The sequence below is a fragment of the Aplysia californica genome, unplaced genomic scaffold, assembly GCF_000002075.1.
Source record: "Aplysia californica isolate F4 #8 unplaced genomic scaffold, AplCal3.0 scaffold00971, whole genome shotgun sequence".
NCBI classification, from domain to species: Eukaryota; Metazoa; Mollusca; class Gastropoda; order Aplysiida; family Aplysiidae; genus Aplysia; species Aplysia californica.
In genome coordinates this window covers 8434-33420 of record NW_004798241.1, presented here as the reverse complement: position 1 = coordinate 33420, position 24987 = coordinate 8434, and the positions used below count along the sequence as shown (strand labels likewise).

Here is a 24987-nt window from a genome sequence, read left to right as displayed (position 1 = left end):
TTTTTGCATGGAAAGACCAAGACAGATTCAGGTAGATAGAAACAGCAGAAGAAAAGGAAAGTAGGACGAATACTGTGGAAGAGAGGGGATGGACAATGTTTACGTATTATAGATAGACAAAACAATAGGAAAACACTGATCAAAGCATAGGCACCGCAGACTTTCTCTCATTAAAACGCTCATCACTCACTTCTGTAGCGCTGAAAGTTCCACTCTGACGATAAACTCAGACTTGGAGGGCATGCCCTTCAGCACGTCAGCCTTGAGACGACGGAGTAGATGAGGGCCCAACATGTCGTGGAGTTTCTTCACCTGGTCCTCCTTGGAAATGTCAGCAAACTCGTCCAGGAAACCTTGCAAGTCACTGTGACATTGAGAAGTTGAAGGAAATCCATTTACACTTGTTCACATGTGCTGTACCATGAAATATCCCCATTCAAGATAGAATTATAAAACAATAAGTAGCATTTGTAAGGAGAAAAAAACAAAAAACGTAAAAACTTGAACCTGCATTACAGACTTACAAATGAAGATACACCAACAAAAATGTAAGCAAATTTAGCAGTGTGAGAGCAATATAAGAGATGAAGCTGTTCACTTTCCACACAAAGCCTATTTGCAAGGGCTTTTTACACACGCGTTACTAATAGTTTGTCTAAACATCACAAAAAACACTCTTAAGAGAAAAAAAAAGGCCACACACATTTTTCTAAAAAATGCAACAGGCTACTCCAGGTAAAGAGACACCCTCAACACACCACTATCTAGCTTGACAGCCGCTTCAAGCTCAACAAATAGGAACTGATCATACTTTTTACACCCAGGGAAGAACACAACAGGCTGGATGTACATATATATACATGAACATAAAGACTGGCCAGTCAGAAAGAGTTCTGCCTAAACCCTCACCCATAACATTACAACAGTGTACACCCCTAAACACTACCACCACAGTGACCCAACTCAAACCTCCACCACATAGTAGTGCCGCCACTGAAACCCGTCAATTTCCTTGTTCCCACCCATGCTGTTTCATAAAGTGCAACATGTCCCCGGTTCCCTCACAGTCCTTTCAGAGATGGACGTTAAACTCTGAGTTCTTATAGTGTTGACAGAGGCTTTAAACCCATATCGTTTCACCATTTCACTCACTTGAAGCCTTCTGGGGTGAGGAAGTTGAGCAGATGGAACAGCTCCTCCAGGTTGTTCTGCAGCGGTGTGCCAGTCAGAAGCAGCTTGTAACCCAGTTTGTAGTTGGACAAGATTCGGAAAAACTACAAGATAAAGTGAAAAAAAAAATCATTCACCACAGAAACATTTCATTCTACACTTGCACAGACAATCCTCAATGAATAGCCAATTACAACATTGGAACATCAGACCAACTTTACATACCTGACATCATTTTTTCATCTTGTGAGCTGCAAAAACAAAGGACAAGACCCATCACTCTCAAAGGTGTTTCCATTTTCTATAACTACATCCAACGCATAAATCCTCTCAACGAAATCAAGTCTGAGGGAAAAAAAAACAAAGGACTTTTCAAGTCATAAAGCTCTAAAGAAAGACAACAAAAATTAGGAAGCAAGAATAGGAAATCCATTCTTCATCATCCCCCTCCCCCTCCAAAATAACACATCTGAGCACTCTACCTTGGACTGGTTGTTCTTCAGCCTGTGAGCCTCGTCCACCACCAGCACTGCCCAGTCCACAGAGCCCAGACAAGCCGTGTCGATGCTGACTAGCTCGTAGGAGGTGAGCAGCACGTGGAACTTGACGCTGCATCCTTGTTTCATACGAGACGCCTTCGAACCCCCACGGATAGCATTGTCATCAAAGGAAAACTCGTGTTCTCTGTAGAAGAAGAAACGAGTGTTTGAGTAAAAAGAAGCACAAGGACGCAGTAAAGTTCATTTAATGTTGGTGGGAAGATAAGAGAGACACAAAGCATTTACAGGTATAAAAAAATGTCTGTATATGGGGAAATCAAAGATGAAAGAGACCCATGTAACATTGGAGGCATGAAATACCTCATGAGGTTCAAGGTGATGCACATAAGTTCAGACTTCAACAGCATGCCTGGGCTTGATAAGCGAAATGGTGCCTCATAACAGGGCACCACATAAATTTAGACAAACACAGCACAAAAATAAACATCGGAATCTGTTGTGACGGAACAATGTCATAGGAACTACTGTAAATCCAAGAGCCTGCCAAGTCAACAACACAACAACTATTTCGCAAATAACCTATCACACAGACACTGACCTGATGACGGTACGAGAATCTTTATCACCGATGTAAGTGACGACATACAGATCCGGGGCCCAAAACTCAAACTCTCTCTCCCAGTTGATGATGGTAGACAGTGGAGCACTCACCAGAAAAGGGCCCTTGCAATGACCCTAAATAAAATAAAGAAAAAAATATCCATATATTACACTGTTTTCTCTAATGACTTATACGAATGAAAAAACTACTTTGTATACTCTTGATACACAAAAAGGGGAAAAAACGTAACTGAGTGAAATGTAGCTTCATATACTTCTTTAGATGACAATAAAACAAAAATATATATGTATAAACAAAAGTAACCAAGAAAATAATACCATTGCATTGAGATTTTGTATGTACATAGAAGCTTATCCACATCACATCTGCCATTTAGTACATAGGGAAAGCAACATAAGACAGGACAGAAACAATAGAGCAAAAGCAAAGAAGTAGGACCTACCACGGCCCCCTCCAACCACCAACATTTTTCATGTTGCCTTCAGTCTTCAGAAAACAAAATAATTACAACCAACCACAATAAGCCAGTCCCAGTCACCCAATCAACAACCAATGACCATAAGAGAGCAAAGCTTACCTCTTTGTAGAGAGAGTAGAGGAAGGAGATGGTCTGAATGGTCTTCCCAAGACCCATCTCGTCGGCCAGGATGGTGTCCGTGTTGTTGGCCCACGAGTAGCGGAGCCAGTTCAGGCCCTCCAGCTGGTACGGATGAAGATTCCCGCCCGTGTCGTCCAGGTAGGGAGGCTGCTTGTCCAGCTGCTTGCGTAACTACAGACATACAGAAGGAAACATGAGCATCTTGTGATAGTACAATGCATGAAGTTGACATAAATTACTCAAAATCTAGGAGACACATGACAGCCGAAAAGTAGTTTCAAAGTACATCTCTGAAGAAATTTACCTTGAAAAAAAGGTAGCGGTAAGAAATACAAGGCCACAAGACACAACACAAACAGTGCTTAAGAAAAACGACAAGATAAGATACATCTTTATTGTCCAGATCCTGGCACATTGGTTTAGCGTTTCACCATGTTCACACATAACACACACGTACACATACACACATGTGCACACCCATATACACACACACTCTTCCACACATATTTGAGCACATGACCATAATAATATAATAGTAACAGAGAAAGCCCACTGTAAGCCACCCCACCGCCTTACATCTGTTGTGGGATAAGCTGGAGGCATCTTAGACAGTATTTCATCGTCAATGTCTTTCTTCTCCCTCCTTCCTTTTCCTTTGCTCTTCTTCTTGCGTGTCGGAGGGGGCTCATCACTGCCATACATCACCAGCCTGACAGAAAAGAAAAACAAAGAGTTTTGATCCGAGTCAAGCAGAAGACAAGAACTTAAAATTCTAAATCATTCTAAATATTTAATGGACATTTCTATATCTTTACTGTTGCAGGCAAATAAACTCAACTCGGTTTAACTCTGCTTAATAGAATAAATAAAAAACCAACATTAAATTAAATTAAAACAAAAAGGCAACTTGCCATCAAGTACTAAAGAAAAACTGGAGCTATTCGTATTGCAAGGACATACCACAACCCTAAAGGGAAGCTATCCACTATTCATGGTGAACAATTTATTGCGCCCTGTTCCCACTTTATTCTTGCAGACATTCACATTTCATTCCAATCCCAGATAGACAGACTCCTACATCGAATATTTTCATCCTTAAATTTTCAAAGACAGAATGATAGCAAATGCAAGGAGGTGAGGGTGGGAAGACATGTTCATGAGAGAGCTTGTGCATACGTATGGGCCGAAGACGGGAAATGAAGAAAAGAGCAGAAAAAAAGCTCACCTGAGATTCCTGTAGTCCTCAATTGCTTTCTGAAGGTCAGCTATGTCAGCATCCTCCTTCTCCCATGTGGCCTGATCATAGGGCAGGTCACGCCACTTCACCAGGTAGTATGTGCCTTTGTCCATTTCCCTAATAGAGCAACAGATAAACAACATGAAATTACTCTTCAGATTTACCGATACAAGAGCTTTTAGTGAGAGTTTTGGCACTTACAACACAGTTAGGTCACAGAAGTGCCGAAAATTAGAGGTGTTACAAAAGAGAAACAAATACACACACACAAAAAAAGGAGGACAGATAAGTACGACAGGTATTCAATAGGAAAGGAGCAAACCACACCAGAGCACCCGCCAACCACCCACATATGCACAAAAATCAGTTCCATCTCCTTGAAACTGCCATAAAGATCCAATGAAAGAACATGTACTAAAACAAAAGTAGAGCCAGAGACAGAGACAGAGACAGAAAAAATATTCCCATTAAAACAATAAGACAAGAACACACAACCCACATGTGGTAGATACTATAGAACAAGTACTAAAAAACAGGAGGACCAGAGAGAGGAAAAATATTTGTATTAAGAAAAAAAGACAAAAACACACACACATTCCCATTGATCATGGGTCTCAACTCAGAATTTCTAAAAAGGAGAAACTTTCCGCGTGATCGCGATAGAAGCCCATTTTCGCGAGACACCCACTATTATTATACTGTTGGACCCTAGAATGTTGAAATAAAAACCATCAATTTAGATAATTTCAAGTAAGAGTCACTTACCAAATATTTACTATCTTGATTACGCACAGAAAGTGGAGGCATACTGTGGTCTTGTGCGACTTATTTATATTTTACCTTCATCATATTCGCCTGCATATATAAACTATATAAAAATGAATCTTGTTTTGAGCCTGGGAAAAGGCCTAGAACCAGAATATTGACTGTCATGAACCAGTCTGGATCTAATGATTCACATAATAAACGTGAAAGACAAAATTAATGCTCAAACTCAAAGTAATAACTTGAATAGCTGAAGTAAACCTATTCAGTGTGAGAGGTGTAAGAACTGTGGGAGGGCAAGATGCAGTGACACTGAAAATCTGCGGATCTTGAACAAAAAGCTAAAACATAGAAACATAATTTACTGTCTCCCATCCAATGAAACGCGAACACTTAAAATTAGGCCCCTGCCCTAAGTTTATTGACACGCTTACAAGTAGTTATGACGGATCCCGAATATACACAAGGCATGCACTAACGTGCACTTTACTTTGCAGAGAGCTGTAGATCTAGTAGTAATCAAAATTCTAAATATTAAAATTTGCTTCCAATTTCTTTTCTTTTTTGTCCTCTGGTGTTGCGTCCAGCCCTCCCCCCATCCCCTAGTGTATCTTTTAAAAAAAATCAATAATCTCCCCCAATTCCGGAGTCCTGTACTTCACAGCGCTCAGAACGCGCACAGGTTCATTGACCGGTCACAATGGCGAGTCTGACAAGACGCTTGTATAACTTTCTTTTCTTTTCTTTTTTTTTTTTTGCCCCCACAAGCGACGAACATTATTTTCATGGCGACATCACGTTTGTAATGCAGAAACTGCATGTTACAAATGTTGCGTATTCAGACTTTTACAGACAAATTTCTGAGATCTTGATTTTCCGGTCGAGCCTCGATGTCACATACAATTCCACTTGCCGCCATAGCCGCCTGTTCGCGTGAAACATACTCTCAGACCGGGAAAAGCCGAATTAATATGAAAATCGGGACCAGCAAAAATGAACTAAAAGACGTTATCAGATTTGGTTTTCAATTAATATTCGAGATCTTTTATGTATTTTCCCGCGTCTCGGCGATTTTTTTCCAAATTCCCGGGTAATTCCCGAGGCCTGGCAGTCACTCTGCTCCCAGCAACTCTCTTTCTGATTGATCCGCTGTTGCGGTAGCGGAGTTTAGCGGAGGAAATGGCGGTAGCGGAAATCCGCTAAATCGCGGAATATTGAGACCCATGTTGATACAGTAGAACATGTACAGAAAAAAAAAAGGACCAGAAAGAGGAAAAATATTTGTATAAAAAGACAGACAAAAAAACAGACACACGACTCACATGTGGTTGATAATCCTGTGTATGTTGAGCCACTCGGGCCGGACTCCATATCGGTAGAACCTCTCCTCCAGGTTGTGGGGGTCCTCCTCCTTCATCTTGTCCTTGTAGCTGCTGCCGTCCTCCAGGGGAGGGGGCTCGTCCATGTCCACGCGCCGGATGTAGTTACGGTACAGGGCCGGGTGGTACACGTCCAGCTGGGGACACCGGCGGGGAGGGATTAACTCACAAACAACACTTCCAACATATACTCTTTTAGTTTAGTTTTAGCAAGAGTTATAGGACACTTGCAACACAATAAAGTCATATAAGTGCCGAAGATTACAGGTACAAGAGAGTAACATACATAAAAAGAATTACGAGAGATAAGTTTTAGTAAGAGCTTTACGGCACTTGCAACACAATAAGGTCATATAAGTGCTGAAGATTACAGGTACAAGAGAGTAACAAACATAAAAAAGGAGGAGAGATGAAGACGATAGTTGTTTGATAGGAAAGAAGGAGCAACCCACACTAGAGCACCCGCCAACCACCCACTCTAAGGGTGTATTTACAGATCATTATCTTGAACACACATATTCTAAGGGTGCAGTCACAGACATTATCTCGAACACATCATTACATGCTAAGGATGCAGGCAAAGACATTTCCAATGAACAGTATAAGATTATTCCATTGAACAGAATAAGATTATTCCAGTGAACAGTATAAGACTAAAGACACTATCTCCAAAATAAGAATGTAGTCACAGACACTATTTCCAATGAACAGTATAAGATCGCAGACTCTGTCTCCAACACACAGTATTCAGTCACAGACATTATCTCCAATGTGTAGTACAAGGTCACAGATAAGATTGACCAACCCATACCCCGAGGCAGTAGTCTCAGATATCACCTCCAACACAAACTCAAAGGTCACAGACACGATAAACCAACACACACTTTCAGGACAAAACACAGCACTACAGAACAGAGCATGAGATCGGAAATTTCAGTAATAATACTTTGACACAAATTTTGCATTAAAAAAGTCATTAAATCAACAGGCAGCAAAAATTTATGTGGGACCAAATGACGAGGCCTAATATCCTGCTCAGATCTTAAAACAAAAACTATCATGGTACACACCTGCAGCTCTGACACCCAGGAGCAGTGCCAGTGAGACATGTCCGTCCATTTGACAAAAAACTCACGTAGTGGTTTCTGAAATGAAAATACAGAAACACAATCCCAATCAAGTCTTCAAACAACATTACAGGTTTCTCCTCTTCATTACACTTTGCAAACTCAAAAGTAAAAAACCTGAACAAAATGCACATTAGCATCTCAACATTATAGTATAGCAGCATTTTGACATCAACATCCACAATTTTAATATATCTTTTCAAAAGTTACCGAGCATATAGTGACGATGAATTTTAAAAAATCGTGCTATCATAAACTTTAAAAACAAGAAAATTAACACTTGTTAGTTTTTATGCGACTACCATTTTATCAATTTTATAATAAATTAAAAAATTAAACTATCGAAATACATCAGGGTGGCATGGGGACAACAATATTCAAATTATTAAAACAATTAAATCAGAGCAGAGGTCATACCAGATTGGGATTCTTAGGTGGGTCATGGTGTGTGTGATCCAACTCATCCTCCGTCTTGGGGGGCTCACACCAGCGCCAGGTGAGGATTTTCTTCACTTTACCTTTGAGAGGTTTGCACTGGGGGAGAGAAACAAAATATGTACAAATGTCTAAGAGGAATGAACTTTGCGACAAACTCGCAACATGGACCCCTTCATCCCAGCTATAAAGCAGCACCAGAAAAAAATAATAATTCATCTTTTTTTTGGTACAAAATTAGAAATCGCTTTTAAATTCCATCACAATTCAGAATTTCAGCAAAAAAAATCTAAGTAATAAGCAGGGGCAGGACCTGTATGTAACTACAAAGAGCACATTGAAACTGTTATCATATAAACAACATTAGAGCCATCAAACATCTGAAAGAGCTGCTCTCCAAACTGCAAGATTGTAATATTGTTATCATCAATGACAGAACCCACACCCATCCATTCATCATAGTGTTTCAACCTAATTAATGTTTGGCCCTGAAGGAATGACGACTGAACCCCCCCCCCAACAAATGAAATCTCATATCATGAAATCGAAACCTACAGAACATCTTGGGCAGTGCCACTCTCCATCGGGCACTCCCTTGATGGGAGGGTTGAGACAATGTGTGTGGTAGGCTGAGGGGCAGAGGTCACAACACAGTAGCTCTCCACCGTCCTTGCACACACGACAAAACTCCATGTGATCGTCCTCCTCTTGTTCCTTGATACCTTCTCCTTCCTGAGGACAAAACACAATACTTTGTTGCCTGACTCAGAAAGAAAGTTTATTTATTGGAAGAGATCTCAACCATAGTTATTATCTATTTTATGTGATATGAACTTGTGTGCTTGGAGTGAACAGAAGTACATAAACACAATAATGGCCAGTTAGTGCTTGGGAAAAGCATGACAACCAACAACAAAAAAAACCCCAATAGAAGTAAGACCTAGGTCTATTAGTGGCTCCCTTATAACAACCCTATGTCAGAGATGCCAACCACAGAAAACCTAAATGAGTATTGGGAAATATGAAAATGTGTATTTTCAGGGGAAAAAGTGTATTCCCCACGACCGACCGACCAACCAGTAATAGTGAAATGTTCAGGGTGTCCAGCAATATTTCCTGAAAAAAATTACTAGCTCACCAGCTCGAAAAAGGGAGCACATACACGTGCAATATACATGTATCCAGTCAACAACATGTCAGAGTTCAATGTCGTACTGGGGTCTTGTTTGACTTAAGTATTTCAGTCTATTATATATAACATTTTCCTCTCATTATTATATAAAAAATAAATCCTGCTTTGAGAGTTCGAAAGGGCCTAGAACAAGAATTTCGACTACTGTATCAAGAACCAGTCTGGGTGTCATGATTCATATTATGAACTGACAGACTCAAATTATTGCTCAAACTCAGAGAAAAGCAATAACTTGAATGGCTCAAGTAGACCCATGCACTGTGAGAGTTGTAACAACTGTGGTAGGGCAAGATGCAGTGACACTGGAAATCAGCCAGTCTTGAACAGAAAACTACAACATACACTGTAGGTATAATTTACTAGATCTATCACTCATCCAAGTAGGTATAATTACTTTCATCCATCCAATGAAACGCGAACACTTTATTTCAATAACACAGATTTGCAAAGTATGGCGCTTTTTCGGTAGTTCCCTCCCCGCAATTGTTAATCTCCGGTTTTGGCCCCAAGAGTAGGGGGGTTTCAGGGGATTTGCCCCTGACCTAATAAAAATATGGCCCCCCTGAATTTTACCACAACTTAATGTTTTGCAGTTGTTAGGTTTGATATCTTAGCTTGCCGCGAATCAAACGTATAGATCTAGAATCTAGATGTAGGTCAGGCTCAAATAAGGGGGGTGGGAACTACCGAAAAAGCACCTAAAGTATGAGGGGTCCCGATTCCGCACACGGCCTGCACAAACGCGCGCTTTGCAAATAGCTCTAATCAAAATTCAGAAATGTGCTTCCAAGTTTTAGTCCTCTGGTGTAGCCCCCCATAGTATCTTAAACCCCCCCCCCCCCCCCCCCAAGAAAGAATAATCTCCTCCCCTATTCCGTAGTCATATACTTCGCAACGCTGTTACTCCCACCAAAGACGGTGTTTACTCACACGATGTTTTCAGAGTCTCAAGACAAGCATTAGCCTGCCAGTCAAAGTGTGACAATTCATATAAGGCAGACAGGTCAACTTTCTTTTTTCTTCCTTCCTCACACTTTGTCAAAGTGTGGTAACTTATGGTAAAGCCCCCCCCCCCTAAAAAAAACCCCAAACAAATCAAAATATGAAAACTTACACAGTGGGGACAGCTCCACTTGCCCTCAGGCGCCTCCTCCAGCTCTGGCTCAAGACACACCAGATGGTAGGCCCGAGGGCAAGTGTCACACAGGATGATCTCTCCACCTTGCTGGCACACTTCACAGTAGTCCTGGTGCTCAGTCTGAAATAAACAAACACAAACCACTTGACCAAGAGAGCACAATTTACTTGAGGAAAAAAAAAAATTTCAAGGGGGGAAAAAACGGACCCAACAGAAACCCTGAAACCGCAGGCGAACGTTGTCACCGTTCATTGGTATTTCTCAGTATTTCTTCCAATCCATGTTTTGCCTAGTTTGATCAAAATGTGTTTACATCTGGTTTGGTGTTAGTTAACAGAATCTAAGCACCGATTCTTTGTGTGATGTCTATAAGAGCAATTTTCTTTTGAGAATATTTTGTATTAAAGGTTTGTTCGGTTTCATGACAGCTGCAAGTACCACAATGGCATCTGGATCACAACAGCAGCCTTAGCATGGGAGAATCACGGCACAGAGAGCAATGGAATTTGTTTAAAGACCTAATAAAGAGAATAATGATGATGATAGTGTTTTAGACCAAGAACTATAATTTGGCAGTGAAGAAGACTTAATCAAGAAAGAAATCGAATTCAGATCAGTTTAAATAAGCGCCATTAACAAGTAAATATTTCACCCCACAAAGATTGCTGGCAAATTTGCACTAATCCCCCCCCCCTCCAAAAAAAAAAATCCAACCAAAATCACATACAGCAAAGGAGAAAATGTACTCAAAGCATGTGTGTATCAAGAAAGAAAAGTATAAGACTTGAATGCAGAACAATTCAAAAGAAAGAATAGGTCGAGATGACAGGAGAGTATAACAAGAAAAGGTCACCTCATATCCTTCTGCATCAGGATCATTGGGATATTTGTTCGTCAGTTTCGTCTTCTTCTTTCTTCCACCCCGTCCCTTCTTTGTCTTCTTCTTTCCAGACTTTCCTTCTTTCTCTTGTTCCTTCACAAGCGCTGCCTCCTCCAGCTGTCTCTCAAACTCTTCATCACTAGTGTTGAAGCCCTTCTCTCCATCCTCATCCTGAGAAAAGTGTTACAATTACATCTATTAGACTTCCTTTCCATTCTTATATGTAGCCTACATTTATCTAAAAATGACCATCCTTTTCTTTCATCATCATTTAGAAAAAAAAAAAAAAGGATTAATAATACGTTAGGTACAAAAGAGGTAATAAATATTCTTATAAGTACTATAAAAATTGTCTTTTTAGTTTTAGTGGAGGTTTTTACGGCGCTCGCAACTCCATAAGGTCATATGAGCGCCAAGGGGTGGATGTCAACACAGAAGTCCTTACAGGGAATCAAACCTACTCTGCTCACCTCTCTAGCTTCAACAGCACAAAGTCTGCTTTGACTATCAAGGAAATAGTGGGTCACAAGAGATACAAAAGAAGTAGAGGAAAAATGACTATAGTAAGGATTAGGAAAGAAAAAGCAGCAGTTCCCCGTTGTAGATCAGGCACAGTTACGAGCATGACATTGATGAATCAGCCCGTTTACAATTCTACTGTGCATGAACGAGAAATGTCCCCCCCTTTGGGAATGGCATAAGACACTTCAGCCAGTGACACCGCCCCAGGGGGTATTAAAATTGTCTAAGACGGTGTCCATTGCCTTGGAGAAAAGTTGTCATTTTAAACGGGTGGACGTATTGAAGAATGTCAATGCAATACCCCCCAAAAAAAGCAAGAAGGGGAAGTGGAAAGCAGTCATTTGTACAAGTGATTACCTTGGATATGTGGCCTCTAGAGCCAGCGACTGTATGCAAGCAAGTATGTAAGCAAATGCAAAGTGGAACAAAACAAGCAATTCACACAATACTGAATTAGTGCTCAAGTTAAATAGGTTTCACGAAGCATAGCTAAATTGCAAAACTTTGAAAAGTGACCCTAGAGCACCATTTTCAACAGCTGTCTCTTTCTGCAAGCTGCACACATGCACAAATGGAGATTAAGCTTTTAAATGCCCAAATCGTGGCAAACTCTTCGCTGCTGGGATTGGTCTCATTGGTCACAGCAGAACCCATAAAAGTCCTCATAACCTTTTATTCTTTTACTTAGCTTAAAAAAATTTTCTCCTCTGCTGAATCATTGTTTATTGTCAGACACTGATGGACGTACAGTTACATTCTCTGCACATAATTTGTACATGCATCCAAAAAGATATAAAAGACAACAATCGTACCGAACTGTTCCTCTTTCTCCTCCTCTTCTTCGTCAGTTTGATTTTCAGTGGTGCTACAGCCTTCTTAGACTTTGATCTTTTCTTCGAGCCCGTCTTTTCCTCATCATCAGCATCAGACTCCTCCTCTTCTGCATCTGTTCAACATAGGAAAGAGTAAAGGCAATTAAGTACCTAAAATAATTTTTAAAGAAATTAAACCACCAAAAAAAAAAATGGAATGATTTAGAGCTAATCAATGTAAGTTTTCACAATTTCATGTAAATCCTTCAAAATGAATTATTAGATAATCCCTTGGCTCTTACTTAAGACCTTTACAAACCTTACTAAAAGGGGAAGAGGTCATCAGTCATCCAAAAGGTTAATGCACAGCCATTTCAAAACTTGGAATTCATATCCCATTGGGGTTTTCCCCATCACCTACTTCTGACGCAGGAGAGACCTAGAACTTACTTCTTTTCCATAAATATGAAGAACCCTCAAGATATATGTGAATGGCAAAAATCAAATTCATCTTGAGCAACAAAGTTACGGTAAAACTGTGCTGTAGATCATTCATGAAAACAAGAAGCAGTTATTGAAAACGAGAAACAATGAAACTGTTTATAAAACAGTTTTGTGGGAGCCTTCTGTCACTTTTAAGTTTAGCACACACTAGACAAGTGCATTGCTAATAATTTTTCAAAACCAAAAACACAGACTCTACCCACACAGCAGGTCAGGATGGTGGGCATTAGCCTGGCAACCCCCCTCCAACCCCCCAAGTACAGTATTCTGAATTCAATAAACCCTTGCTTAATAGGTAACCCTCATAAGAGACAACTACTATAGACTTTAGACAGACGCTGAGTTTCCTTCTCATTATTGTTCATAAATCCAGTCTTGAAAATTCATTACTCATAACTTTTCTTTAGCATTGGCAAGTCCTATACAGCAATATTAGAAAACAGAGAATACTGTGAATAGTGTCCAACATTAAAACGGATGTCCCTACACAGACCTGAGAAACATATCAAATAAGATATTTCCCTACTGGTTGTGAGCTGTTATCTATGCATATGAATCCTCAGCTTACCTATCTGTGGGGTAGCAGGAGAATCCGCTGGTGTCTTCACCGACACAATGACCGGGGTCGATGTCTCCTGTGGCCGCTCACCTTTGAAAGGATTGTTGGCCACAAACTCCTTCCACTTCATGCCCAGCAACATGATCAGCTTCTGCTGGGGGATCTGAGGTCACCCAAGTGCAACAAGACAGGTAAATAAATCTCCATTCCTAACCCTGATGGGTCACACAAGTACAACAAAACAGGCAAACCCACTATTTCTAACCCTTGTGGGTCACACAAGAGAGGTAAATCTGTATTTCTGAGCCTCCTGAGCGACAGAAGTACAAGATGGTGGGAAAAAAAAATCTTTATTCCTTGACCTCAAAGGTGTCTGGAAAATCTGTATTCCTCAGCATGATAGGCACACCAACACTATCTAACCGAAAGGTCAGACAAGCAAGAGCAAGGAAAACGTGTATTCCTTAATAATCCCAGTCAGATTTATTACAAACTTAAATCTTTACAGTGGGCCACGGGACATACAACAATGGGGTAAGGAATGCATAGCCTAAAGTCATATATAATAACATATCCCCACAGCATTTGATGCACACTTAATAAGTAAAATCTATAGTTGTTTGATAAATACTTCTCTTCCCAAATAAAAAAAAAAAATCCCATTCCTAGCTTAGACACTATCCACAAGATGCATAAAAACTTTCCTAAGCAAGATACTGTTGTCTTTTTTCCCCTTTTAGTAGAGGTTTTACGGCGCAGACAACTGAAGGTCATATGAGCGCAAAGGGGTGGATGTCAACAGAGAAGTCCTTATAGGGAATCGGGCTTAATCTGCTCACCTTTCTGGCTTCAACAGCACAAAGTCTTCTTCGACTATCAAGGCACCCCAGAAATAGCAAGTAACAAGAGTGTGACTAACATACAAAAGAAGTAGAGGCAAAATGACAATAGTAAGGATAAGGAAAGAAAAAGCAGCAGTTCCCTGTCGCAGTTCAGGCAGTTATGAGCATGACATTGGTGAATCAGCCCATTTACATTTGTACTTTATATAAGAACAAGTTAATGTTCCCCCTTTGGCAATGGCCTAAAGACACTTCAGTTAGTAGCACCGCCCCGGGGGGGGGGGGGGGGGGGGTATACTGTTGTCTGCCTTTTTGCTTTGTTAAACACCAAGAAGGACTAAATCAGCCCACACTTGCAACAAAACATTATACATCTAGCTTGGATGAGCATCTTCAGGACCAGACGAAAACAAACACACAGCAATACCTTTGGATTTTCCTTAGCTAGAAGAGGTCGCATATTCTGACTGAACATCTTGTAATTGCTGATATTTTTATAATCGTCTTCACTGAAAACCTCTTCAAGGTTCACATTCTTCAGACCATTATCTGCGCAGAAATCCTCTGCCGATTTCTGAAACACAAATAGAATATTATGTTGAACTTTCACGTTACACAATCAGCAGCAAGTAAATTTCTGTCACTGCATGCAGTACAATAAAAGCCACATGTTGCAATGGATAGACCAGGATAATCAAATTAAGTTAAAAACAAAAGAAGTACAATGCACAAGCCATATAAGATAGATCTAAGATCATGAGAGTTAATAGTAAGTTTAGTAATGCACCTATATCTACTTTTTGTCCAAAAACAGGATGTACAGAGGGTAATGTAGAATATCGTCACTGCACTTGCAAAATGGCACATCTCATTTTTGGTACTTTTGAAATTAAGGAGAAAAAAAACTGCTTCTAGACTATTCATCATCTAATAATGGTAAAACTTGCCATGCATGTTTCTTTTGTGACTGCTAACGCATTTTTGTTTTGATTTTAACAAAAGATAGACATAGTTATAGTACCATCAAACAAAATAAAAGGCTAGTTGCATTTTGACACAACTCTTAAGTTATGCCATTTCACTAGCGCAGTGACAATATGCTTTGACCGCTCACAGGCAAGTGTTGATATAGCGCATGTTCAGACAGCTTTTAGAGCACCGTAGACACAACTTTCAGCGCACGCAATGAAGTACACGTTTAGGCCACTTTCAGTCAGTCGCAAAAAGCATAAATACAGAAACAGGCAGAGCCTGTTCATAATTATATTAATTCCATCTAATTTTTTTCTCTTTATATGTTCTCTCCTGCAACAACCTATATATGACTGTAAATGTATCACCACCCAACATTATTGAAATGGACCATTTTTGTACAAATTCCACAATATGACTCAATGCGGAATATAATTTTAGTTCACAATACTTTACTGTTCAAACTACCAATGATCCTAAACTCAAACTGAAGAGGAATATAATATATATATACACACACACACTCATATCTTTAAGCATGCAATATTCATCCCACAAGACAACCGAGGGTCTTGTAATTTCCCAAAACAAGTAACCCTGTACACACTCCCACTCCCAGTACCTGATTAGCTCTACCAGCTCCGGTAGCTGGAGTAGCAGGCGTGGCAGGAGCCGAGCCTTTCTTCTTCTTCTCCTTGAGAGGCTTGAAGCCAAATGACTTTTCTTCCTCTGCCGAGCCCTGATCACTCTCCTAGGGTAGAAAAGACACACAAAGTATTGAAACTTTCACACACTACACAGCCTAAAAAGACATAACCAGAAGAAAAAATTGATTATTTTCACTTTGAAGGTATGAAGACAGACCGAAGGGCTAGAACCCAAATGGCCGCTGGATCGGAAAAGTAAAGTAAAAGTAAAGTAAAGAAGGTATGAACAGTTTTCAAATCAGTATAAAAGCAGTTACATTTCCCAGAAGATTTCGTCTATGTAAATCAAACCAGGAGGACATAAAACCCAATCAATGAATGTCATTGCCCATTATATCTAAGATCACAGACAAAACTTTGTGTCCTTCCTTCTAAGCCAATGGTCACTCACAGCTCAACCTCTACCTCCTCCCCGTGAGCTCACACTAAACCATGGCCTACTGTATCCTCAGTTCATAACACAATTTTCCCCTAGTCCTGCCTCCTTTTTGGCTAAGGGGAAGGGATACTTTTTTTAAATTAATAAAGGTGTTTTTACACTCCAATCCAAACACTTTAGATTATTAATCATTAAAGAGGCAGGCTTCAACCCTGTCAGTGTCAGGGCTAATGTGGGCTGAGAGGGATATATAACAGAAAGACCAAAAAACTCAACAGGAATTTCCCCAACTTAGGAATAAAACTCGGTCTGCAGCTCATGACAGCAAAGCGTCTAACAGCTCTACAGCTCAGGGATAAAACGCATCCTCCGAGAGGTGAGCTAACCAGTCCAATTAAACCTCCATCAGCCTATAAAGTACAGTCGAACCTGCCTTAACGGAAACCTGTCTTGACGGAATCTCCCCGCTCCGCCCTTGATATATTCCTCTTTAATTACCAGTATAAAGCGGAAACCTGTCCAATGCGGAAACGGAAAGAAAAATCCATTCCTTTCCAAGGGTTTCACCTGTCTTAAGACGTAAAATGCTTTGCCTGCTCAGCCCTGATTTGAAACAAAACTCGTAAGTTAGGTTTCGCCAGCTCTAAACGTAACGCCATGACCATGCCGCTGGGCGAGGAAAGGGGGTAGGGGTGCAATTTGGGGGTAGATGTTATCCCATTATGGGAGCCCTGAGTGATGCAAATGGTCAGGGTGGTGTGGGTGTAAAATCTCATGACTGCCTGTGAGAGTGCTCGAGTAGCCAGCCACTACGGAAACTTTCCTGGGTAGCCATAAACCAAAGGTGTGAAATTAGATTGACCAATGCCTGCCGTCCTGGTAAGGCCAGCTGAGAAAAGAGTTCCTTGAATCGTTGTTACATGATGGCAGTGAGGTGTGGCACTGGATGACTGTGCTTGTTACACCAATAGGTGGGGCTAAAAGTAGAAGCAAAGGAGGAGTTCAATTGTCTCTGTTTTTTTTAGGTCAAACAGTGGTCCTATGAAAGGCAAGCACTGGTGGTAATTGGAGTAAAGACTGACACATGTCATCAGACAAGATAACAATTGAGAGGTGTGAAGTTTTGACCACTGCTTGCCGATCGGACAAGCGATCCTTGATCCCACCCGCTGGGCATTTGAACCCCCCCCCCCCCTAAATTCCCCTGTCTAAGACGGAATTTTTTTCTGGCTCCCTTGCGATTCCGTCTAACACAGGTTCGACTGTAGACTAAATTGAAAAAACAACAAAAAAAAAAAAAAAAACACCCCCCCCCCCCCCCCCCAGGTGGGGAAAAAAAAAAAAAAAAACCAAAAACGGCGCGGGGACATGTTTTCTTTTCTTTTTCTTGGACCTCTTCTTCCTGTCATTTCCATCTTTTTGTTTTCTTTTACGTCCTCTCTTGCTTGGCTGCTTCTCTACAACTTCTTCTTCCTCCTGCTCTTCTTCTTCTGCAACAGATAATGAAACAAAATTGATCTTAATGAAGCTCTTCTCTAAAACTACTAAAAGATTACGATGTTGCAACACATACAAGTAAAATTTGAAATTATTTCCAGATAAACAAAAGCATACAATCCTAAACGGAATAAAACACACACACACTGTAAATTGTATTGCCAATCTGGCACTACCATAATGTTTTCACTGAATTTCCATCAAGAAATGCCCAAGTTTACCGAAGATATTAATTAACTCTTTCCATATTATAACTAAGGACAACAGCCAGATCGACACAATTCAGAAACATGACTTTTCATGACACACAAACATTTGAACATTTTGGGTACATCACACTTAAAACAATCTCTTGGGTTTTAAAGCCTGATGATGGGACTCCTTAGTTCAAATTGCTCTGACAAGGAAACCGCATTCAAGACGGTCCAGATTTACTCATCCCAGTCAACACCATCTCAGTCTAAACTGCATTATAACGCACGGCTTAGGAGCGGGGAGAGGCATACTTACAGTATCAACTGTTACAACTCATCCATGAGACCCGTAACTTAAAGAACTGACGGCAAATATTTTAAGGGAGGTTTAATAAGAACAAGCACATTAGAAAGCAACTTTCACACTTTTAAATTACCCTATGTTTCTCCTGTATTTGGTCTGGACCTTTACACTGTTATTGTTCATAACCAAGCAAACTTTTGCAAAGGTGCAACTTCTTGTAGTTTAAGTCTTCACAGCCTACCACTCTAGCGGGAAAAGTGTGCATTTATCTTATAGACCAAGCCAGTGACACAATAAAATCCAGAAGAGAAAAAAAAGAAAGCAGCGCTCGTACTGGCAAACAACTGAGGAGAATGAAATGCAAAAACACACAAGTGTTCACACATTCATTGAGTACACATTTTTAAATGTCAAGCAGGTGATTGTCTTGGACAAGTGGCCATTAGAGAAGGTTTGGCTGCTAATATTCAAAATTCAAGCTGCTAATATTCAAAATTCAAGCTGCTAATATTCAAAATTCAACCAATCATCTTTTTCTAAAGTCACTCTTGATCGCATAACATAATTACTTCTTAGCCTACCTGATGAAAAGAGGACAGCATAATAATGAAAAATGTTCAAAAATCAACAGAAGTATTCTTTTTAGAATAAAAGAAGCTGGAAGTATCTGGCATCGCACATGATCTTTCAACATAAATTGTTTTTTGTCTCCCGTACAATCAAAAGATCAAAACAAAACAAAACCCACCTAAACAGCCTCCTTTTATAATTGACAGGGAAAGCAAAGACATTTTCACCAATGACGATGATAATGTTTTGTTATTTTCTCTGTGTTTCTATCTCAAACAGAGTTCTTTGGAACACTCATTTAACATTATGATTATATTGTGCATTATAATTATACCTGACACACATAACTTCTGAAATAAAGACTTTCGAAAGCAATCCTATAATATAGATGTCACCACCTGCGCTACTTAGACAGAATGTTAACCGAAAAGCCACCTCTTTTGGAGTATAATACAGTCTTTGATATTAGTTATAATCTCCATACATTATCAGTCAAACAAAATTGTCCAAGACATTCACCCATTGTCGAGGGAAAAAATGAATTTTTTTGGAAAGGTAGATTTTTTTAATGCTGGGAGTGTGTGTGTGTGTGTGTGTGTGTGTGTGTGTGTGTGTGTGTGTGTGTGTGTGTGTGTTTGCATGCAATTTTCTAAGCAGGTGGCCCTTGGGGCAGGTTCTTACTATCAACAGCAGCACAAATCAAGTAAAGCACGCCCACAATAGATAAGTACCATCTCCCTCTTAGTCTTACCTAGATTTTTAGACACATCATTATAAATTATCGCTTTTAAGGACTAGAGGGCTAACCCAGATTTCAGGGGTTTCTAGAAATCTTGACCTACACCAAGAGTGGGCAGTGCCCTACCAATAGGAGAAGTTTGGTTTGTATACATATTTGCTTGGTTATAGAGCAAACTCTCCCTTGTCTTTTAAAGAAACTGAATAAGGATCCAAAAACTTAACCTTCGATTTTCTCAAAACAGCATTTTTCGGGATAGCCCCCTTGTGCTTAAAAGCAACCAAATTTAAATATACACATGCTACAATGCAAACCAACAGATGGATAAAGTTTCAACAAGGATAGAATAAGAATTTGAGGAGACATTGTAGAAATTTTCATGGACACATGCCTGCAGCGGATTTTACAACATCATACTAAAAGTGTCAGAAAAATGACAAAAATATATGACAAAAATGAGCCAACAATACTCAAAACTGTTAATAACACGTCTAAAGAATCAGCCACAGCCAGTGAAACACACACACACACCGATCGGCTCAACATCCAAAATTCTGCTCCACTTTAAATTACCTTCAGAAGACAAATGGGGTACACAAATTAACCAAAGGTAAAGATTTAATTGTTATTTTTTATTTTCCATTTCCACCTAGCTTAGATAGTCAATGACCCTTTATAGCGGTGCAAAAAGACAAAGGCTTTAAAACACAGCACTTTACATTTAGAATGGTAAAAAAAAATGATAACGGCAAAGTAGCCCCCAAGCAAAAGACACTGACGATCATAATGAAGATAGCAAAAATGTTGAAAGATGAAATGTATGATGAACAGATGACGGTATGAAATGACTAGGACGCCCTCGTTAAGCAAAATAAATATCACCATTAAGCCGACACATACCAGGAGGGATGGCATGGCTCACACTTACGATCTTCCCTATCACTATCACCTGCACCACAAGCACCTTCACCCTTGGTCACAACTTTTACATGCAGAACATTTTCTTGAAGAGAACATGACTCTGCATGCACAGTATTTTGAGAGACACCTGCATCAAATTAATTTATATTAGGTCCCTCCAGAGGCAGAAAATAATGACAAATAACAGTTCACACATAAGAATTTAGTGCTGTGTCGAGTCATGGTCATTCATTCTAAAAAGTGCCATGGCATGGTACCTCTCGTAAATGATAGAATATTTACAATTTATCATTAACTAACTACCTTTTCAGACACCATTAAAATCCCAAACCCAAAGATTTAACACTTTAGCCATATCAACAGAGCACTCATTTTATTTTTATTGCTGCACTCATCATATGTGACACAAGAAAGGCAAGAGCACATCTTTAGTCATTATTAGATAAGATCTACATCTACAAAAGGCCAAATATTTAATTGTTTTATTTTAAAAATCTATCAACAAGCCAACATTTTTACATGACATGTCAGGCAAGGAAACTTCATTTTTGGCACTACTTCTATTCATACTGACATGATTTCCTTTATTTGTTATTGTTGTTCACTCAGATTCGAAACTATTTTCTGATTGCACATTATATTTGTATGATTTGACTTGTACGAGATGGAATACGTAATGACTACAGTATTTACAGTCGAACCTACATAACGTAAGGCCGCCAGGGATTGCAGAGGAGAAACGTGGCCGTTTCTGAGACATGTGGTCGTCTTAGGTAGAACTGATTTAAGATGAAGAAAACAAACCATTCCCTTTTGAGGTCCCAACCGGATGTACAGTCTTGGGACTGTAGTTTTATTTAAGCTAATTTTTTTTTAATTTTCGGGGGGTGGGGTAGGAAGGTTTTTGTTGTTTTTTTTGGGGGGCCTGGATTTTTTTGGTCTCTTTTTTTAGGGAAGAGTTGTTTTTTTTAACATTCCCTTCTGAGTTCTCAACTGGGATTGGTTGCAGGCTCAGGTTACATTTCTACACCGATGCTGTTATCAAAAGCTGGATTTATCTGAAAGTGAGAAACATTTTTGTTTACACAGAGAAACAAAGTCTCGTGACTGCTGTAAAAAATGTTAAATGTTTTACAGAGTGTATTAAAATGAGGAAGACTGCAAGGGTAAAACAAAACGAAGTATCAGACGAGGAAGACAAGGTAAAATAAACAAATGTGTCGCCACCATACGGAGAACGGGAGATGCTTTTAATGTTAGTTTTCGTAGAGGTTTTACTGCGCTCGCAACTGCATATATAAGGTCATATGAGTGCCAAGGGGTGGATATCAAAAGAGAAGTCCTTACAGAGAATCAGACTTACTCTGCTCACCAGAATTAGAACTAGAATTGCCTACTGGGATTGTGTAATTGTCGTTGTGTCAAAAGTCAAAAGACTGCACTCTCTCATTAGATCTACCTAATGGTAGTGTTTAAGTACACGGTAACCGACTACTCAGGGTCTTTCCACTACCACTACAGCATCATCATTACTTCCACTACCACCCAATAGTCTTTCCATGTTTTCATTTCATTTCATTGTCACTTGTGAGTTAGGATATCGTTTTTCTGTATAATGTTCTTTTCTTTTATCACATCGCACAAAACCAACCAGCAAGCTGAGAGTGCGAGATCGTTATACACGCAGTCTCATTGGTCGACATAATTAACTTTGCCTCCGGCAAGGTCAGCTCAACTTAATCGTTCTGTTCATACCAACAATTATTCAGGGAGGGCAAGTTTAGATAGAGATTTAGTAACTGGATATTAAAGCTCACGTCTTGACTGTTGTTATCAAATACAAATTATAGCCTAATCGAAAAAATGTTTGTACTAAATGCTGGAAATATTTAGGAACAAGGGTTGGAAGTGACGTCATGCTTGACTCAATTCAGAGTCCGAAAATAATTTTTCTCTATTCAGAGTACCAAAATTCATAATTTGTATCTAGATCTAATGACATTGACGCACATGCGATTAAACGTAGAAAGACGCAAACTATTTTTAAGTACGAGGCCCATCTTGTTTGACGTCAGACCAGGATTCCCCACCGATCACGTGACTACATCTAGATCTAGATCTAAGTATAGCCAACTGCATGGCACCAAAGATGGAAATGTACGAAAATTGCCGTAAAGACGCTGGAGGATTAGATCTAGAAAATCTAGATCTAGATCTACCCCACCCCTCTCCTGCATTCTTCATCACTAATATACATTTTTACAAAAACAACTTCAAAGCAGCTCTACAAATTATAATTTATGGGACTGTTGGTCAGTCGGGAGGAGGAAAAGAGAAAAAAAAAAGCCCAGGACCGGAATCGAACCGCTCCTAAAATCATTGCATGACTTCTAACACAAACGCGCTGTCTATTCGGCCATCAGAACTTCCGATAGCGTGGTGTAGATTAAGCGTTATAACATAGACAATAGACACTTCCATTCTTTGGTGCCATGCGGTTGGCTATAATTAGATGTAGTCACGTAATCGGAGGGGTATTCTGGTGTGACGTCAAACAAGATGGGTGCCGTACCTAAAAATAGTTTGCGTCTTTCTACGTTTAATCGCATGTCAATGACGCTGTCCGCGTCAGAGTATGGAGGATTGTACATTGTACTTGCACAATTTACAAGGTTATAGTGCAAACTAGGCCTACCATTATGTGATATAGGGATCTAAGTGCAGATCTCTAGAACTAGAATAGATCTAGATCTAGATCTAGATCTAGATCTAGATCTAGATATCTAGATTTAGATCTACAGATACAAAGCAAGAGTGCCAAGACGAGGCCACATTCAACATTCCTTCCACGCTCAAAATCAAGTAAACCAAGATCATGTCTAGATCTAGATTCTCGATGAAGAACAAGACTCTGGAAATTACAATTTGTAGCTGGCAGGACATTACAACTATTAGATCTATTACATTTGTGTAGTCGGCACCCAGTGAGTGTGTGCATGTTTGAAATTGAAGCTGGGTGTTGCTGCGTGTTCCAAGCTCCAGGTCAGGTCAAGTAATCTAAGTATTATGGCTAGGCCATGCGCCCTCCTACAGCCACGATGGGCAACACTATTTTGTTCAAGATTTCGGTTCCCATTCACTCTGATGCTTTGTTCTGATATTGGGCAGGGTATGGGTATTTATAAATTGAAAGAAAAGAGGGGCTTTTCAAAAGAAACAAACAAGTCAGTCCGTTTTCACGTGTTGACCTTTAGCCTACATTTAACTGAAAAATGATGTCAAAGAAGGTCTGCAGACATGCGCAGTGAGTTCAAACACGATTTTAGACAGACAAAAGAAATCATCCATCACACAATGATACAAACTAGAATCTAGGACTGGGTCGATTGTCATCGTGGATGATCTGAGAGTAACAGCATACCAAACCATACCCATGTAATCCAACAAACAGAATATGAAGAAATGAACGAACTCACTGATAAAATAGGCCATATTATCAAACAGTACAGATGGATCCCGCCGGTGAAGTTCCGAAAACGATCTAAAAATAGTAACACAGCCCCCACTACCCCTTTGATCGTACTAACCTTCTTCGATTTCCTCTTCAGCATCCACACTATCATCGTCTTCGTCTCTCCTCGACATTTTTACTCCAAGGAAACAACAGCTCCACCAAAAATTAGTATAAACAAAGGCAGCACTGGCAAAAACCAAAAGGCACTGCCACACTCCGTCCCCCCACGCTCGAAGAAAGCCGCGGCTAAATGGGTAAATGAACGAACATGCGCAAACGCCACTGATTGGGCATCCCATAATTTCTATCCCATAATTTCTATCCCATAATTTCTCTTATATCCCATAATTTCTTGGCGTTTCAACTTTAGCTAATGATCATTTTTTGTTTTTAAAATGTGGCTAAATTATCAACTCATTTTTTCGCTTCTATAATGTCATTGATTACATCTTTGAAGAAAAATAAAATTAAAAATGATTATTTTGACTTATTCGAATGTGTGACCCCCAGGCTAGTATACAATGTGCTATATTATATAGGCCAACATTATATGACATACAAGAATAAGTACATGTGTACACACTGTTTTATTTGGTTCATCTCAAACGAAAAGGTACCGCCTAATTATGTGGCTAATTAAACTCATAATCATCAACATAAGAAGAAGATAATCTTTCCTGAAATATGAATATGTACTTCTCTCATTATAATCAGAAGACTCTATTGTTCAAACTATATTACATTTAACTATCAAGACGAGATATTTTACACAGGACCCTAATATAGGAGTAACGTTTGGAGTCTCAGGATGTATAATATAATTTCGAGGGAATTTTGTTAAATCGTAGTTTTATTTGAGGTATCATTTCATTTTTAGGGTGTATGAGTGTGTGGGGTGGGGTGGGGGT

General features: G+C 39.7%; 1 protein-coding gene and 1 long non-coding RNA gene across 2 annotated transcripts in view; both read right to left on the bottom strand.

Annotated features, from left to right (window-relative positions):
• LOC101855533 (chromodomain-helicase-DNA-binding protein 4) overlaps positions 1–17005 on the bottom strand; it is a gene marked incomplete at its 3' end in the record, with an annotated part of 33346 nt that extends 16341 nt beyond the window's left edge. The window contains 18 exon segments of the mRNA XM_013089523.2: positions 191–364; positions 1153–1274; positions 1653–1854; positions 2269–2405; positions 2870–3061; positions 3467–3599; positions 4116–4244; positions 6215–6408; positions 7342–7416; positions 7816–7932; positions 8389–8565; positions 10140–10283; positions 11017–11214; positions 12378–12511; positions 13450–13603; positions 14710–14856; positions 15877–16005; positions 16934–17005. Of these exon segments, the coding sequence (XP_012944977.2) occupies positions 191–364; positions 1153–1274; positions 1653–1854; positions 2269–2405; positions 2870–3061; positions 3467–3599; positions 4116–4244; positions 6215–6408; positions 7342–7416; positions 7816–7932; positions 8389–8565; positions 10140–10283; positions 11017–11214; positions 12378–12511; positions 13450–13603; positions 14710–14856; positions 15877–16005; positions 16934–17005 (2630 nt within the window).
• Positions 17006–17721: 716 nt separating this feature from the next.
• On the bottom strand, positions 17722–24374 carry LOC118478794. Its single transcript, XR_004859292.1, has 2 exons — positions 24153–24374; positions 17722–17830 (listed from the first exon to the last, which is right to left on the bottom strand). It is a non-coding gene; the product is annotated as an uncharacterized LOC118478794 (long non-coding RNA).
• Positions 24375–24987: the final 613 nt, after the last annotated feature.